The sequence below is a fragment of the Sapajus apella genome, unplaced genomic scaffold, assembly GCF_009761245.1.
Source record: "Sapajus apella isolate SASKATOON/1434 unplaced genomic scaffold, GSC_monkey_1.0 scaffold92, whole genome shotgun sequence".
NCBI lineage: Eukaryota > Metazoa > Chordata > Mammalia > Primates > Cebidae > Sapajus > Sapajus apella.
In genome coordinates, this window is record NW_022437032.1 from 7,116,433 (window position 1) to 7,133,473 (window position 17,041).

General features: G+C 49.1%; 1 protein-coding gene across 2 annotated transcripts in view; it reads left to right on the forward strand.

Annotated features, from left to right (window-relative positions):
- Positions 1 to 17,041, forward strand: part of PREX1 (phosphatidylinositol-3,4,5-trisphosphate dependent Rac exchange factor 1) — a 204,789-nt gene that overhangs the window by 106,684 nt on the left and 81,064 nt on the right. For both annotated transcript variants that reach the window (XM_032256051.1, XM_032256050.1), the window contains exon 6: positions 14,689 to 14,850. In XM_032256051.1, coding sequence (XP_032111942.1) covers positions 14,689 to 14,850 — 162 coding nt within the window. The remainder of the gene's footprint in view (positions 1 to 14,688; positions 14,851 to 17,041) is intronic.

Genomic DNA, 17,041 nt, shown 5'->3' on the forward strand with positions numbered 1-17,041 from the left:
GATACTCAAGGGTTGTGCAACCATTGCCACAATAATTTTAGAACATTTTTGTCACCCACCAAAGAAACCCCAGACCCATAAACACTCATTTCCCATCTGCTCCAGCTCCCGCCCCCAAAGACCACTGGTCTACTTTCTGCCTCCATCAGTTCGCCTATTCTGGAGATTTCCTACAAGTGGAATCACACAGGGCTTGTCTTTCGTGCCCGGCTTGCTTCACTTAGGCTCATGTCCTCCAGGCTCGTCCACGTTGGAGTGTGTGTCGTTGCCTCCTTCCTTTTTGTGGCTGAATCATCTTCCGTTGTGGGCTGCACCACGTTGTGTTTATCCACTCATTAGCTGATGGACATTTGGGCCGTTTCCACTGTCTGGCTATTGTGAGTCATGTTGCTCTGAAGGTCCATGTACAGGATTTGTGTGGACATTCCCATGGCCTTAAACTCCGTCTCCACGCAGATGACTTCAGCCGGGACCTCTCCCCTAGACCCTGGACTTGTCTTCCAGCCCGTTCAGCTTCTGCATTTGAGGGTCCGCCAGGCATCTCTTACAGAGCATGCTCAAAACCAGATGCCAGGTTCACGCCTTTCGCCAGACTTCCCACCAGCCCCTCCATCCCTGTCTCAGCAGACGGCCCTCCGTCCTTCTGGTTGCTCAGGCCAAACCTTGGGGTTATGTTTGGTGCTCCTCCTTCCCCACCGCACATGTCTTGCCATGAGGAGGTCTTGTTGGCTCTGCTCTCAGACCCTGTCCAGAGTCCAGCTGCCTCCTAACACCTCCACTCCCTGTGTGCTGGGCCACTGCCATGGCCCCAGCGGGCCTCTCTGCCTCTGCCCTTGTCCTCCGCAGGCTGCTCTCAGCTCGGCAGCTAAACTGAAGTCAGTTCATGTCACTTCTTCCCGGACAACCAAGATCTTTGCCATTGCCACCTGCAAGGTCCTACCCGATCTCACCTATGTTCCCATCCAACCTTGTCTTCTTCTCTGCTGGGCCAGGCATGCTTCCTGAAGTTCTGCGAACAGAACAAGCAGCTTTCTGCCTCAGGGCCTTTGCACCTGCTCTGTCTTCTGCTGGGACATTTTATCCCACTTCTACTGAGGCTCACTTATCATCTTTGTCTGGCCTCTGCTGCTTGAGTGCCCCGTCTGAGGCCTTTTCTGGCCACCTCTGTGATAGAGGAGCTGCCTCTGCCGCTCTCTGTCCCCTTTACCTTGCTTTTATGTTTCTTCATAGCACTGTTCACTGGCTCCCGTTCTGTCCTGGGACGCTTGGTGTCCTGATTGATTTTGGGACGTCAGTTCCCCAAGGGCAGGGATTTAGGCCTGTTTTCCCAGTGCCTGGAACGGTGCCTGCACAGAGTAGATGCCCCAGTTACTTATTAAATGAGTGTGGAAAGGCCACCTCCGTCTTGCCAACTGTTTGTGAATCTGGAAATTGGGACTTTTATGTGAAAGTTACTAATGTCCAGGTATTAGCTTGATTCAGAACTTGTTAAATATTGTGGGTCTCAGCAGGGCACGTCCTGGGACCTGTTTGGAACAGCTGCTCTAGTGGGGTTGTATCCAGGGATGTTTTTTGCAGAATGGCTGCTTGGGATACAGCCTTGGAACTGTGCACGGCCTCTGGTGTCTCCTGCACCTCCCACGTCTGTCTGTGGGTGATGCAGCTGTTACCCAAGCACAGCACGAGGACCTTGTCACTTGGCTGTTACCTCTGTCTACTTGACTGGGAAGAATGTGGCTGATACTGAGGTCAGCGCTTCTGGGATGGACTGAGTGAGGTCCATTGCCAGGGAGGTGTTGACCTTAATTCTTGGTGAAGGGGGACAGCTGGGAGTGATGTGTTTCCTGGAGCGTGGATGTATACTACTCATAGCTTTCCAAAGGATTTTAGGTGGCATATGAGCAGACTTTATGTGGGATGGGTGGAGGGGGGAGGGGAGAAGCCAACATTAAAAACAGTGACTCACACAGTATAGAATACTACTGTCTTAGGAAACCCCTTTCCATCTTCCTAGTGTCCTCCAAGAGAGAGCCACAGTTGGTGCTGCAGTGTTTAGGGTTCTTGAAGCCATTCATTCATTCACCGCCTGTTTATTGAGCGACTATTAAGTGTCAGGCACTGCTTGAGGTGCTAGAGGTACAAAGTGAACCAAAAAAGCTTAAACCCATGCCCCCTTGGAACTGACATTCTTCTTGGGGGAGATGAATGAGTAAGAAATGTGTATGCTTGTTTAGAAGGAATATTTGGGCGCTGTGGAAAAAATATATGTCAGGCTCAGAGGATCAGTAAGGACCAGGAGTCACTCGGGGTTGCAGTTTTAGATAATGTGGTCAGCGAAGGCTGGACTGAGAAGGAAACATTTGAGCAAAGATCTGAAAGAGGTGAAGGAGGGAGTCAAGAGGGTACCTCGGGGAAAATTGTTTCAGAGAGAACAACCAGTGCGAAGGCCCTGGGCACGACTCCTCCTGACTGTCTGGGGAACAGTGAAGGCCAGAGTGGCTGGGGAGGAGAGGATAGGGTGAGAGCAAGGGAGTAAGGTCAGAGAGGTAATGGAGCCAGGTCAGGTACGACCTTGTGGACCATTGTGGGGTCTTAATTTTCCATCTGAGTGAGGTGGAAACCACAGGAAGGTTTTGAACATGGGAGGAACAGGATCTGCCTTAGTTCTAATGGGATCCCTCTGGCTGTGTGTGGAGGATGGACCGTGGGGTGGTTACAGTGGAGTCAGGGAGTGCTTGACTTCAGTGGTTTGGGTAGGAGATATCTGGAGCTGGTGGTGGCAGCGGAGGTGGGTGCATTTCATGAGAGTTGCCTTTTCACATCCTTTGCCCATTTTCTATTGGACAGTTGTTCTTTTGATTTCCCAGAGTCCTTCTGTTTATTCGGGATACTTTGGGTTCTCTCTTTGGAGTTTTCATCCGACTGATGCTATGCAGTGAGCTCCCCATCTGCTGGGGATCGGGCATTGTCACATCTTGCTGGGAAAGCACAGGAAGTCAGAGATCTCTTCACTATAGCCCCCTCTGCCCTGACTCCATCCTCCCCCAACCACAGTGCCCACCCCTTCATCCTGTCTCTGGGGCCGAGCACCGACACCTCGCCCACAGCTGCCCCAGAGCCTCAACCTGTACCAGCCTCTGCTCAGACTCTTTCCTGTGTGGTGAGCACTAACCTCGGGACACCCCTTGTTGGGGTTGGGGGGGGGGTCCTGCTGTCACCTCTTCCTTTCAAAGCCATGCTCAGATGCCCCATCTTCAAAGGGGCCTTCCCAGGTCACCCTTTGTGGGGTCCAGCCTGCATTCTACTTTCCCCTACACTGTGTGTGGTTAAGAGTGAATTCAGAAATCCAACTCCACCTCTCCTTAGCTGTGTGACCAAGGGCAAGTTGCCGAACTTCTCTGTGTCTCCATTTTCCCATCTGTAAAATGGGCGTGATAGTTACCTCCCAGGCTTGCTGTGAAGATCAGAGGAGACAGTGCATGAGAAGCCTCAGGAAATCATTTTGCATGTTACTGAGTAAATGGTCATGCTTGTGAGATGTCAGCGACTCGAATACTGTACTGATTTTTATGTTTATCAGTCCTAGCTCCTGCCCTTAGTAGCATTGCCTCTTTGAAATCTGACTTAAACTCTGTGTGCCTCAGTTTTCTCCTGTGAAATAGTTCCCTGGTTATTGGTGCTTACCAAGATGAAATGAAAAATACCTGTAAAATGCTTAGAAGTGCTTAATATTAGCTATTTTTATTTTCTTAGCGTCTGTGTTTTCCAGTATTAACTACATTAAGTTTCTTTTGACTGGTGTTTTCCCGAAATAACTTGTTTCTCCTTTTGTGGTTGACCTGTCTGATGCCTTAGACTTTAGGTGTTTTTTTTGTTAACTCCATGGAGTTCAATTTAAAATCCGATCTGATAATATCTTCTGACAGGAGAGTTTAGTCCACTTATATTTATTGTTGATATATTTGAACTTGGCTCTACCATCTTTCTTTTGGCTTTCTATTGATCCTCTTTTTCTTGATGTTTTTGTCTCTTTCCGTGTTTTATTTTGGAGCTTTAGTTTTTTTACGACTTAGTTGCTCTTTTTCCTTTATTCCTTTTATTTTTAAAAATTTTTGCTTCCACTAAAGTGGAATTTAAAACTATCATCACCACCGCCATTACCACCACCACCAGTCACTACCATCTCTCGCAGTTTTTTTTTTTTTGGAAACAGAGTCTTGTTTTGTCACCAGGCGCCAGGCTGGAGTGCAGTGACGCAATCTCGGCTCACCGCAATCTCTGCCTTCTGAGTTCAAGCAATTCTCCTGCCTCAGCCCCCCAAGTAGCTGGGATTACAGGCGCGCACCACCACGTCCAGCTAATTTTTGTATTTTTTAGTAGAGATGGAGTTTCACCATGTTGGCCAGGATGGTCTCCATCTCTTGACCTCGTGATCCGCCCGCCTTAGCCCGTCTCTCGCAGTTTTACCCTCTTCTCTAGAGAAATGCCTGTGCAGAGCCTGGAGGTGGGGCAAGAGGTGTGGGACTGCACGGTGAGCCGTGCTGGGGCCTCTTTGAAAGGTTGGACATAGAGCCCCTGCGTGTCAGAACCTGGAGGGTCAGTACAGACCTACCAACCTAGGGTCACAAACACAGACACCTGCAGGGCAGGTGCAGGAAATGAGTAGCTGGGTTGTAACTTAGCAAGGTGGATGAGAACCGTGGCAGACTAGAGAGCACGCGTCCCTTGTAAGGGTGCAGCCACCACTTGACCAAGCCAACTGTTACAATGCAAGCCCAGGGTGTCCAGAGCTTCTGCTTTGCTGACAGAGGTTGGCGATAACATTGAGCTTAGTCTGATCACTACGTTGCATAGCCAGGAGGCATAGGCACAGAAAGGGGAGGCAACTCGTCCAAGGTCACACAGCACATCCTCATCAAAGCCAGAACATGCACTTCCTGATAGGAGCCCTCTTCCTGCTCTACCCACTTTACCTCTCTGAGTAGAAGAAAGGCATTTTTAAAACCCACGAGGATTATTGCTTTTCTCCTACTAATTCCTAATTGGTGGGACTACAGTTTTCCTAGACATGCAGCAGAGGCTGAAATTGTTAAACCTGAAAATATATTTGCGTGAAATCTGCATGTGATTTGCATGCATGGAGGGTGTTTGTGGGTTTTTTGCTATGCTGGGCAGCTTTTCACTTCTGGGTTTTCTTGGACTTCCAGATGTTTTTCGCTTCTTGTTTTCTTTTCCTTTTTTTCTTTTAAGTGGTGGTGAGTGTCCTTAGCACCTCTTCATTTGCATTCTGTTGTCACCCTATGTATGGCCGCAAGGGACTTTAGCACTGTGGGTACAGGAGCATGCCAGGGGCACAGGAGCACTGTGGGCACAGGAGCATGCCAGGCTTCCTGAGCTTAGGTGTTGGAGCCTTTGGCAGGCCTGTGTGAGTGGCGGCAAGTCACTGAGTGCAGGATCAGCCCCTTCCTGGAGTTGGCCGAGGTGTCCCCAGAAAGTGGTTGTTGTCCTGCTTGACCCAGACCCTGTTGGTGACACTACCCCCTCTCTCCATGGGACGCCTGTTTCTCTTAGTGGAGAGGACAGTGTGGTTTTCCAACCCCCATGTCTCTTTCTAAGCCCTCACCAACCCCAGGTCACAGGGAATGGTGGGTATTGTCACATCTTCCAGTGACAGTCGTAGCTTTGTTTTCACACTGTGCGTTTATGGATTCTTCTAACGATTTCGCTTGCCAGTGACTGAAAACCTATTTGATTGTTTTTATGACCTTGTTAATTAAACTTGCTTTTAAAAAAAGAATAGAAAACAGAAAAGACTGAAGGTAGGTCTGACTTCAGGCATAGCTGCATCCAGGGCTCAGGTGATGCCCTCCTAACTCTGTCTCTCCACATCCTGCTCTGTTTCTCTCAGTGCCAGCCTTGTGCTCAGGAGGCTGCTTTCTCATGGTGGCATCATTGGTCACCAGCAGCCTCAGGCCTGTGTGTGACCAGCACAGCCACCCAGGGAGAGGGGAGCATACCTTTCCTGGCATTCACACAGGAAGTCCCAGTCCGTGGCCTACTGGCTCAGCATGGGTCCCACACTCTCCTTGTGGGGCTGGGAGGATGGATGGTCAGGCTTTAGTCACATATCCACACTGGGAGCTGGCTGGGACGGCCTTTCCTGGACTCTGTGGCCCAAGAGAGGAGCAGGTGGAAGCAGGAGGCCTCTGCAGCTCGTTCTCTTTTCTCCCTGCCACCATCTCTTCCTCTGAGCCCTTTGTTCTTCCCCCAGTCCTCTCCTGGGCCTCAGGCGAGGCTGAGTAAGCCAGGAGGACCTGGCCCCACCACGTTCATTTGTTGCCCTGGAGTTTGAGGCCCTGCGCCTCAGGCTGCCTCTTACGGCCCTGCTGGGGGCAGGGTACACACTTTTGGGGACATGAAGGCACTGCTCAGAGCAGGCACCTGTGGGCATCCTTTGAGTAATGTGATTGCAGGGACAAGAGGGAGGTGGGGCATCTCACGGAAGCCCGGGCTCCTCCGTGCCGACATCCTCTCTTCTAGGAAGGCTTTGCCTGGGGCCCCACTCGTGAAACCACACGGGGCTGGGCGGCGGATGCTGGGGAAGGCCACCCAGCCTGGCTCCTGAAGGGCCTTCCACTGCTGGTTCACAGGGTGGCCCTCGCACACCCCTCCCTTCCCTGCTCTCAAGTTTTCTAAAGGATCCCCAGGGCCTGCCCTGCTCAGACATTGCGTGTTCTAAGAGTCTGATTTGGGGGTGTTCATTTCCAGCTATAACTATTTCTAGACGGGCCTGTAGATGTGGTTGGCATCTGCCAAGCTCCACTTTCTGTCTCTGTGGCCTTGGGAAGAGGCTTTTAACTGCTCTGTGCCTCAGTTTCCTCATATATAGAGTGGGGATGATAATAGTACCTACCTCACTGGAATGATTCGACGATGAAATGACTTAATGCGCTTGAGTTTAGAGCAGTGCTTGGTGCACAGAAAGTACTGAATAGATGCTAGCTATTATGATGAACATGACTTCTACTTTTACTGTTATTCCTGCTATACAGAAGTAATAAGAAATAGCCACTATTACTACAGAAATAATGATGATGATGGTAAATATTGTGTCCTTACTGGGTACCAAGACTTTTACATTCATCACTCCATTGGATCCTTGCATTAGCCTTAGGAGGTGACTCCTCCCCTCTTTCATAGATGTGTAAACTTGGCTTTAGAGAGGTGAGGTCACTGTATAAGGTCACACAGCTGAGAAGTGGTGGAGGCGTGGCAGAGACCATGCCTGCCTTCTCCTAAGACCCAGTCTCTTGACCACAGGGCTTCCTAGTTTCATGATCTGAGACTGGGTTTGAGCTAGAATAAGGCATTAGTGGGCCTGAATCTATCATTGATGCCTCTAGTGATAGGGAACTCACTACCTTACAAGGTAGCTCCCTCTCTTGTGAGAAAGCTCCAAATGGTGTAAGAATGGATTAATTCAATCAAATGGCGGTCACCTGCATTGATCTCATTGGACTCCTTGAGGTCCTACAGATCCGCTGGGCTTCTTCATCATGTAGTGCACCCAAGATGCTTAGCAAGCACCTCTTGGGTTCCTTCCAGAAACACTCTTCTCTGGGCCAAGCCCTGTAAGGTCATGTATCTGTTTCACTTTGGATATGAATTCCAGGGTTTTTAGTACAATATGTCTCCTTTGAACCTGACTCTCTTCTAACTTATTAGGACAGTCTGTTCAGTTCTGAATTGGGGAGGAGCCTCCTCATCTCCCTCCTTTTGCAGGTGAGACTTTTGTTAGTGTCGCTTAAGCTCTCATTAACTTTGAAGATACCCACATTTTATGCCTGTCTGAGACTAACCGGGACATCTTTGAGATTCCAAATCTGTGCACTCTCTCTGACTTTGTGAAGCAGTAGGAACTTTTTCGAAGAAGAGATGGAAAAACTAGCCCAAGCTGACTTATACAGCATATATATGTAAAAAATAAATAGGCTTACATAACTGAAAAGCCATGGATAGATGGCTTCAGGTATGGCTGGATCATGGTGTTGCAAGGGAATTGCCAAACTATTTTCCTAAGCTGCTGCACCATTTTCTATTTTTACCAGCAATGTAGGAGTGTTCTAATTTCTTCATATCGCCACCAACCCTTGTTACTCATTTTTTGGATTATAGCTATTTCACTAGATGTGAAGTGGTATCTCATTTTGGTTTTGTTTTGCATTTTCCCAAATGATGTTGAACATCTTTCCGTCTGCTTATCAGACTTTTGTATATCTTCTTTGGAGAAATGTCTGTTCAAGTCTTATGCCTGTTTTTTAATGCTGTTATTCATCTTTTTGTGGTTAAGTTGTAAAGGTTCTTTATGTATTCTGGGTACAAGTTCCTCATCAAACGTATAATTGATACTATTTTTCTACATTATGCAAACTGTCTTTTCCCTTCCTTTTTAATTTTATTTATTTTCCCTTTCTTGATAGTGTCATTTGAAGTACAGAAGTTTCAAATTGTGATGGAATTCACTTTATTATTATTATTTTTTAGTTGCTTGTGCATTTGGTCGTAGCTAAGAGCACTTTTCTTAACCTAAGGCCACAAGGAGTTACTCTGTTTTCTCTGACAGTTTGATAGCTTCAGCTTTTACATTTAGGTCCATGATCCATTTTGAGTCCATTTTTGTGGGTGATATGAGGAGGGGCCAGCCTCATTTTGTTGCACGTGGATATTCAGTTGCATTGTTTATTGAAAAGACGGTTCTTTCCTCCATTCAATTGCCTTGACATCCTTGTGGAAAATTAACTGACTGTAAATGTAGGGATTTATTTCTGGACTCTCAATTTTTTTTTGATGTACATTGATTTTTACTTTTGATTTTCTTTCCTTTTTTTAAAATTTTGATACATGTGCAGAGTGTGCAGGTTTGTTACCTAGGTGTAAATGTGCCATGGTGGTTTGCTGTACCTATCAACCCGTCTCCTTTTTAAAGAGATAATGGAGATAGGGTCTTGTTCTGTCACTCAGGCTGGAGTGCAGTGGCTCATTGTAACCTAGAACTCCTGGGCCCAAGTGATCCTCCCACCTCAGCATCCCAAAAGCTGGAACTACAGATGCACACCATTGTGCTCAGCTAAGTTTTAAAATTTTTTTGGTAAAGATGGGGGTCTTTCTGTGTTGCTCAGGCTGGTCTTGAACTGCTGGCCACTGGCTGCACTGTTTTCCATTGATCTCTAGGCCTGCCTTTATATAGTACTGTGTTGCCTCTTTTTTTAAGATGAGCTCTTACATTGTCGCCAGGCTGGAGTACAGGGGCACGATCTTGGCTCACTGCAACCTCTGCCTCCGGATTCAAGTGATTCTCCTGCCCCACCCTCCCAAGTAGCTGGGATTACAGGTGTGTACTGCTATGCCTGGCTAATTTTTGTATTTTTAGTAGAGACGGGGTTTTGCCGTGTTGGCCAGGCTGCTCTCGAACTCCTGGCCTCAGGTGAACCGCCCCCGCCCACTTTGGCCTCCCAAAGTGCTGGGATTATGGGCATGAGCCACTGTGCCTGGCCTGTTTTACTTTTTAATTTTTTTTTAGATGGAGTCTCGCTCTGTCACCCAGGCTGGAGTGTAGTGGCATGATCTTGGCTCACTGCAACCTCCACCTCCCAGGTTCAAGCAGTTCTCCTGCCTCAGTCTCCTGAGTAGCTGGGAGTATAGGTGTATGCCACCATGCCTGGCTAATTTTTGTATTTTTAGTAGAGATGGGATTTCCTCACGCTGGCCAGGCTGGTCTCGAACTCCTGACCTCATGATCTACCCGCCTCAGCCTCCCAAAGTGGGTTATAGGAGTTAGCCACTTTGCTTGGCCATTACTTCTTAGGATCTTGAGAAGGGAAGGGGTATGCCGGGAGAGGAAACAGCAAGTCCAAAGGCCTGGAGGCAGGAATGGGCCCTCATTTTTTGGAGCTCAACAGAGTGGAGCCAGCACGCCTCTGTGAACCAAGACACCAGAGCCAATACTTCCCCTGTGGTTTTGGTCCAGCCATGGGGTTGGCCACGTCTTGCTTGGTTTCAATTCCCTACCCCTCGCACTGACCTAGGGCAAGAATAGAGATAGAGGCAGCCAGATAGAAAAGGGAAACAGCCTTTTTTCACTTTTACTAACTACTGGGTGTTGGCATCCCCACAGGGAACGATTGCCGGAGGATCACTGAGATTCCAACTTCCGGGGTTTGGGAGGAGCAGATACGGTGGCAGTGCCCACCAGAGGGGTGCCATGGGCCCATCAGGTTTTAGTTTCAAGAATAAAATTGGTGAGGGCTTCCTGTTTGTCGGGGGAGGTGGGACGGGGCCCAGGGACTCAGGCTGGAGAATCACAGAATAGTGATTCAGAAATGTGAGCTCTGGAGCTGGACTTTATAGCTGCTTAGCTGTCCGTGACCTTGGGCAGGTGCTTTTGCCTCTGTGTGAGCCTCAGCTTCCTCATCTGTCAAGTAGGGATAGTAAACACACCCGTCTGCTTGGGGCCATTGGGAGGCAAAGTAATTTCACTGATGGACAAGCTAAGCAGAGCCAGCAGAAGGAAGAACATATTTTCATGGTGAATTTATCCCACGGCGAATTTATACTACAACACGGTGGGGTCTCTTTTGTAATAGGATACGTTTTAGCTGCAGTGACAGAACTCCAAAACAAGAGTGGCTTAAACAATGTCTAAGCTTATTTCTGTCAAGGCAGTCCAGGGCAGCATGGTGGTTCCATGCTGACAGCATCCATTTCTGCCAGCCCTGGAGTGTGGTCCTCAGCACCGGGGTATCAGGTGCTCACACCACACCCACATTCCAGCCAAGGAAGAGGGAAAGGAGAAGGGAAACTGCACGCAGCCCTTCTGCTCATGCCCCATCCACCAGAACCTAGTGTCTAGGGTGGACTGGAAGTGTGCTCTTTATTCCAGGTGCCCTCATACTTAGCTGAGAATCACTTCTGTTGCTTTTGACAAGGGTCAGCAAACTTTTCCATTAAAGGACCAGATGGAGAACATTTTAGGCCTTGGGGTCCATACAGTCTGTCATTGTACTGTAAAAGCAACCACTGACAATATGTAAATAAATGAGGATGCTGGGTTCCAATACAACTTTTTTTGTTTTTGGGATGGAGTCTCGCTCTGTTGTCCAGGCTGAGTGCAGTGGTGTGATCTCGGCTCACTGCAACCTCCGCCTCCTGGATTCCAGCGATTCTTCTGCCTCAGCCTCCCGAGTAGCTGGGATTACAGGTGCCTCCCACCACACCAGGCTAATTTTTTGTATTTTTAATAGAGACAGGGTATCACCATGGTGGCCAGGCTGGTCTTGAACTCCTGACCTTGTGATCTGCCCGCCTTGGCCTCTCAGAGTGCTGGGATTACAGGTATGAGCCACCGTGCCTGGACCCAATAAAACTACTTTTTACAAAAATAGATGATGGGTTGGACTTGGTCCTCAGAGTGTCACTTGATCATGCTTTGGACAAAGGGGATGACGGGTAGGACCTGGGGTGGGGGGGTCTCACTAACTGGCAGCCCCTGTCTCTGCCCACTGGGAGCTGACTGGCCACATTTACTCCCTGGCCTTGGCTGGCCTCACAAAGGTCCAGATGCCCAAAACCACTTTAGGGAACCTGGGACTGGGGTAGCTTTGCTGAATCGAATGGAATTACTGAATATGGTCATAAGATCATGGTCTTCTTTGTGTACATACCTACAAGCAGGCCGACGGCTCCAGGAGAGCTTGGGGGAGTGTCTGCCATCATCTGTGCACAATAGAGAACCCAGCGTGGGGCCATGACACTGAAGGCCTTGCTGAGTGGATACACACGTGCATGGAGTGAGCTTCTGGCTCCACACCACCCTCTGCCCTTGCCTGGACGTTGGTAGTAGGCATAGCTGGTCTTCCTACTTTATATTCATTCCACATTCCGTCCCGCACATCCTCCTGTCAGCAGCCAGGGAGGTCCTTTAAAGGGTGAGAGGATGGTGTCAGGCCTCTGCTCCTACCCCCATCACCGCCCCGTGCTCTAGAGAGGAAACGTAAAACACCCCACTGCAGCCTAACGTGATCCGGCCTTGGCGTCCTTGTCTGAATCCGTGCTGCGACCCTCTCTTGCTCGCTCTGCTGCAGTTCCGCTGGCCTCCCTGCTGCTTCTCGCTGCCTCAGGGCTTTGCACGTGCTCTCCTCCTTCCTGTGGTGCTATTCCCACAGATGCGGTGTGGCCCATGCCCTCACTTCAAGCTTCGCTTGCAAGCCTGCTCTGCAGAGGCCTTCTCAGACCACGGCACTTCCCTCACTCACTGCCCCTTTAATTCATATAAATTATATATTTATTTGTGAAGAAAGTATTCATACTTAACTGTCTGAAAGGTTGTAAATAGTATGGGGATTTAGAGTGTAAACTCTGGAGTCAGACTGGGTGAGCTCAGATCTGCTGTGTGACCTTGGACAAACGGCCCAACCTCTCTGTGCCTCAGGTCTTGCATCTGTCAAACGAGGAGAATAATGGTACCTACCTAATAGGGTTGATGTGAGGATCAAATGAGCTTGACGGGAGCATGAGGGCTCGCTGAGTATTAGCCGTTGTTACTGTTGGTAGTGGTAATAGTCATGGCCTTGTTGACCGGTCTTCTCTTGCCCATGAGCTCCCAGAGGACTGTCTTGTTCTCTGCCCAGCCTCCACGGCTCAGGCTCACACCAGTTGTTCAGCTGGTATTTGCTGAGGGAAGAAAAAGTCAAAATACAACCCCCATTAGCAGAGCTGGCCCTGGGTGCCCTGCCTGTCTTCACGTTGCTTCCTCTTGAAGGCTTCCGGCCTTGCTTCTCCTCTGGTTGATCACCAGCGTTTTCAGCACATGGCGCTGCTGTCTGGGCCTCTCTCAAGCCCGCAGGGAAGTGCCTTTCCAGCCTTATTGCTGGGGCCTCCAGAGGAAGAGCACGGCTTCATCTCCCTTCTTTTGTATCCTTTGGGCACATTGTCTGGGTGCATGGCAAGAGCTCAGCCGAGTTCCGGGGGCCTGATGTTGCAGACCAGCTGGGCCTTGGGACTCTTAGGACCTGGTCATCAGAAGAGACGGCATGTGTTTTCGGGCAGGATGGAAGTGGTGGGAATGGAGAAGGGATGTGTTTGGAGTTGGTTTTCTCCAGGCAGTGCACAGAACACCACCATTTTGTGGCAAATTGCTGCTCACAGTTGCAGCTAGCATGCGTTGTCATATGGCAGTGAGAGTGCCAATTGCTTGCATATATTGAGCACTTGCTCTATATGTACTTGAGCTTTTCCTGCAGTACCTCATTTATCCCTCGCCATAACCATGGGCAGCGTCAGACAGCCTGGATTCAAATCCCAGTTTCTCCTTGTACTTTGAGGCCTTAGGCTTTCTTGCTGTGCCTCAGTCTCCTCATCTGTTAAATGGGCTAATAACAGAACTTACCTTCAAAACATGGAGCGAAGGCTCAGTAGACATTAATTGCTGCCATCGTCATCATCCTCATCATCACAGGTTTGCAGCTGATGAAACCGAAGCCCAAGGTCACCCAGATAGTGAGGGGCAGAGTCAGCCCTTGAACTGACATTTGTGCTCATAACTCTCACACAAGAGTGTCACGTATGCGGGGACGTTATCTGGATCATTGAGGAGCAGAGAGATAGGGCATAGGGCAGAGACTGGAGCTGTTAGGCATGTGGGTCAGATGATTAAAGAAACTTATCTCTGCTGGCACAGTTGAGGATGAAAGGCTGGCAGGGCAGTTGGGTGATTTGGGTAATTTGGTCTGAAAATCTTCCCTGATATCTTAAGTCCCGGCTAATCCCTTCCTCCTCAGTTCCTCTCCTATCACACTTAGTGGCCAGAATCTTTTGATGAAGACCAGCCTGGCTTTTGCAGTGTCCCAGCCTGTGCCTGAGTTGAGGGGTGAGCTGGCAGTAGGAAACGGTGGGGGCAGGGGGCTTCTCATGGATTAAGAGCCATTTTACATGCCCCCTCCCATATCCTTGTGAAGGCGGGGGCAATTTTTATGACTATACTACAGATAAGAAAACCAGGCCTGGGGAGGGGCAGTGTTGGGGCCACTTCTGTGACTGCCAATCTCTCTGTTTTTCTCTCCCTTATTTACTCCACCACAGACACACTGCCTCCTCCTGTTCCTCATTACACAGCAGATGTGCGCCCGCCCAGACCCTTTGTGCCGCAGTGCCCCTCACCTGGCAGGCTCTCCCCTTGGGCTTTTGCAGGTCTCCCTCTCTGGCTCTGTGCAGGGTCTCTGCTCAGACATCACCTCCGTAGAGAGGCCTCCCCTGATCTCCCTGTGTGAAACACTTCCTTCCCCCACATTCTGATTTGTCTTCCAAGTGTTCACCGCTGCTTGACATTGTATTCCATACCTGAGTTTTCTTTTCTTTGGCGCATCTCCTTTGCTAGAAAGTAATGTCCACCAGGTGAGGAGTTTTTGTATGTTTTCTTGATAGTAACGTTCTCCCCAGACCCTACAACGCTGTCTGCAGTGGAGGACGTGCTCAGATGACACTTGTAGAATGAATGACTGACCGAATGAATGAGTGATGCCTCTCACCTTCAGGTTGTATAGCTTGTATGTGGCAGAGCTGGCTTCAGTTCTGGCCTGGGCCTCCTCTGGATTGATGTCTTGCTTTCTTCTTCCCATCTCTATTCTACCCCAGGAGCTGGCCAAGAGGACTCCTGGCAAGCACCCAGACCACCCCGCGGTCCAGAGTGCCCTGCAGGCCATGAAGACCGTTTGCTCCAACATCAATGAGACCAAGCGGCAGATGGAGAAGCTGGAAGCTCTGGAGCAGCTGCAGTCCCACATCGAAGGCTGGGAGGTGTGTACAGGACTGGAAGGGGCTTCCTGGGCTGCAGGGGCCAGGAGGGACACAGCTGCAGGCACGAACTGAGGCCTGGGCGCCGGGTTCAGTCCGCAGTGTGTTTTGTTTGGCTTACAGAGTGTTTGCAAAAGATTGCTTAATTATTTTTTAATTAAATCTAAATAAAAATCCGCATTTCAGGCTTCTCTTAAAAAATTGGTGACTTTGGGCACCTATGTCCCATGGAAAGAGTCGCTGGAGCCTTCAGTTCCCCCCACTGTCCCCTGTCATCTGCCCACCTTTCTCTTTCATGCATTGCTTGGTATGTGTAGGCCTTTGAGCTGTTGATGCCAAGGTCAACGGTAGTGTTTTAGCGTCTACTCCAGGACAGAATTCTGGCTTTGACACTCCTTTGCTGGGTGACTTTAGGCAGATGTCGTAACTTCTCTGAACTTCAGTATCCTCATCTGTACCTGATACATAGTAGGTACTCAGTAAATGGTAGCTGTTGATATTACTATCATGATTATTAGGGGGTAGGATTCTTGAGCTCATTGGATTGTACATAATTTATTTGTTTAAAGCCCCCATGCCTTCCTTAGGTTATTAGACGTTTCCTGTGAATCTGTAGAAGGAAATGGAAAAATATGAATAAATGAAAAAATCAATATCAGAGCAAACACAGCTGGAACGGGAGATTAAGACAGAAGATGAAAGGCTCTTGGACAGAGATTATTACCCGGATCATATGCCTTAGGCCCTTTGGATTTTCTGGCCTTTGGAGGCACTTGCCATATTTAGGATTTCTAGTTCTTTTCTTTGTGCTGGGGAATCCTAAATGTGAGGATGTATTACTGTGAGGTTACAGGTTTGCTGCAGAAAGGAGAGGGGCTGTGTTCAGGGAGTGGGGTATTGTGGATCGGCCAATCTACCTGCCATGTCCCCTGCACTCCTTCTGCTGGGCCTTTCTGCCCAGCTGGGGCTGGAGGGGGAAGAGCTCCATTTCCCAGCTTCGGTTTGGGATATGATTTGGGTCCGGCCAAGATCAGACCCAGCTGCTTGAGATTTGGAAGGTGGGAGTGGGGTGGAGGCCACCCCAATGCTGTTTTTGCAGCAAAGCACAGTCATGGTCATGTGTGGCTTTCCGTGGTTACATTCGGAGAGGGCCTGGGTGCCAGCTTCCTGGGTGTTGGATGCATGGCCTAGGCCTTCTTTTTCAATTGTTGGTGGGGTGGATCTGCAGTTGACAGTTGAGGCAACAACTACTGAATGCCTCGATGCCGTCTGAGCAGCCTTTTCCTGGAGGCTGAGTTGGGCAGGTGATGTGATATTCTGATTCTCCCTTCCCACCTGAGGCAGGGGCAGTGGCTCCCCTGCTGGGCCAGTTCTGCGGGGTGGTTGTTTTCCTGGCTGCTCTAGTCCCTTCAGTGAGTAAGTAAAGCCCCCTCATTCCTTTTCGCTTAAAAAGTACATGGCTTGGTGTCTGTTTCCTGCAACTGAAAGTTGCCTGATCCTCTGGTGTGTCAGTTAGGATGCATCCTCTAAGACTCATCTCAGCCTTATGTCAGCGCTCTGATTTGGTCTCTTGTGATCCTCTTCTTTCCCTCATGCTTCCATGAAGGCAGCAACTCCAGGCATCATGTGTTCAAAACCGGAGGAGAAGGGGCATGGCCAGGGTAGTTAGTGGGGAGCCCTCTTCCCTGGTGGAGGAAAACCTTTTCTAAAAGCCCCACGCAGGTGTCTCCTTTCATTGCATTGGCCAGAAATGGGTCACATGGCCACTTTCAACTTCAAGAGCAAATAGAGATGACTCATTTAAACATCTGTCTGTTTGGGCTTTGAGTTTCCCGGAAGCCAAGGTGAAAAGAGCAACACATATAGGTTACCTAATATTGTGAAAAAAGGAAGAAGCAGAGCAGTTCTTCTGGGAGTTGGAGAGTTTCCTGGCACTAAGTTGGAAAAGGAATTTCTCACATGGACCCCCGAGGAGAGGATATTGAGCAAGCTCCTTGGCAGCTGGAGCAGAAGTGATTTCCTTTTCTGTTAAGGGCTTAGGGAATGGAAACCAAGGGTCTCTAAAACCCTTTGTGACCCTGAATGTGTACAATTTGAGAACTTTGTGGCCCTCAGTGGCCAGTGTTTCTGAATATAATAGGAAATAAAGTGACTTAAAATAAGAATTGCTGGCAGTTATTTAGCATTGGTTACA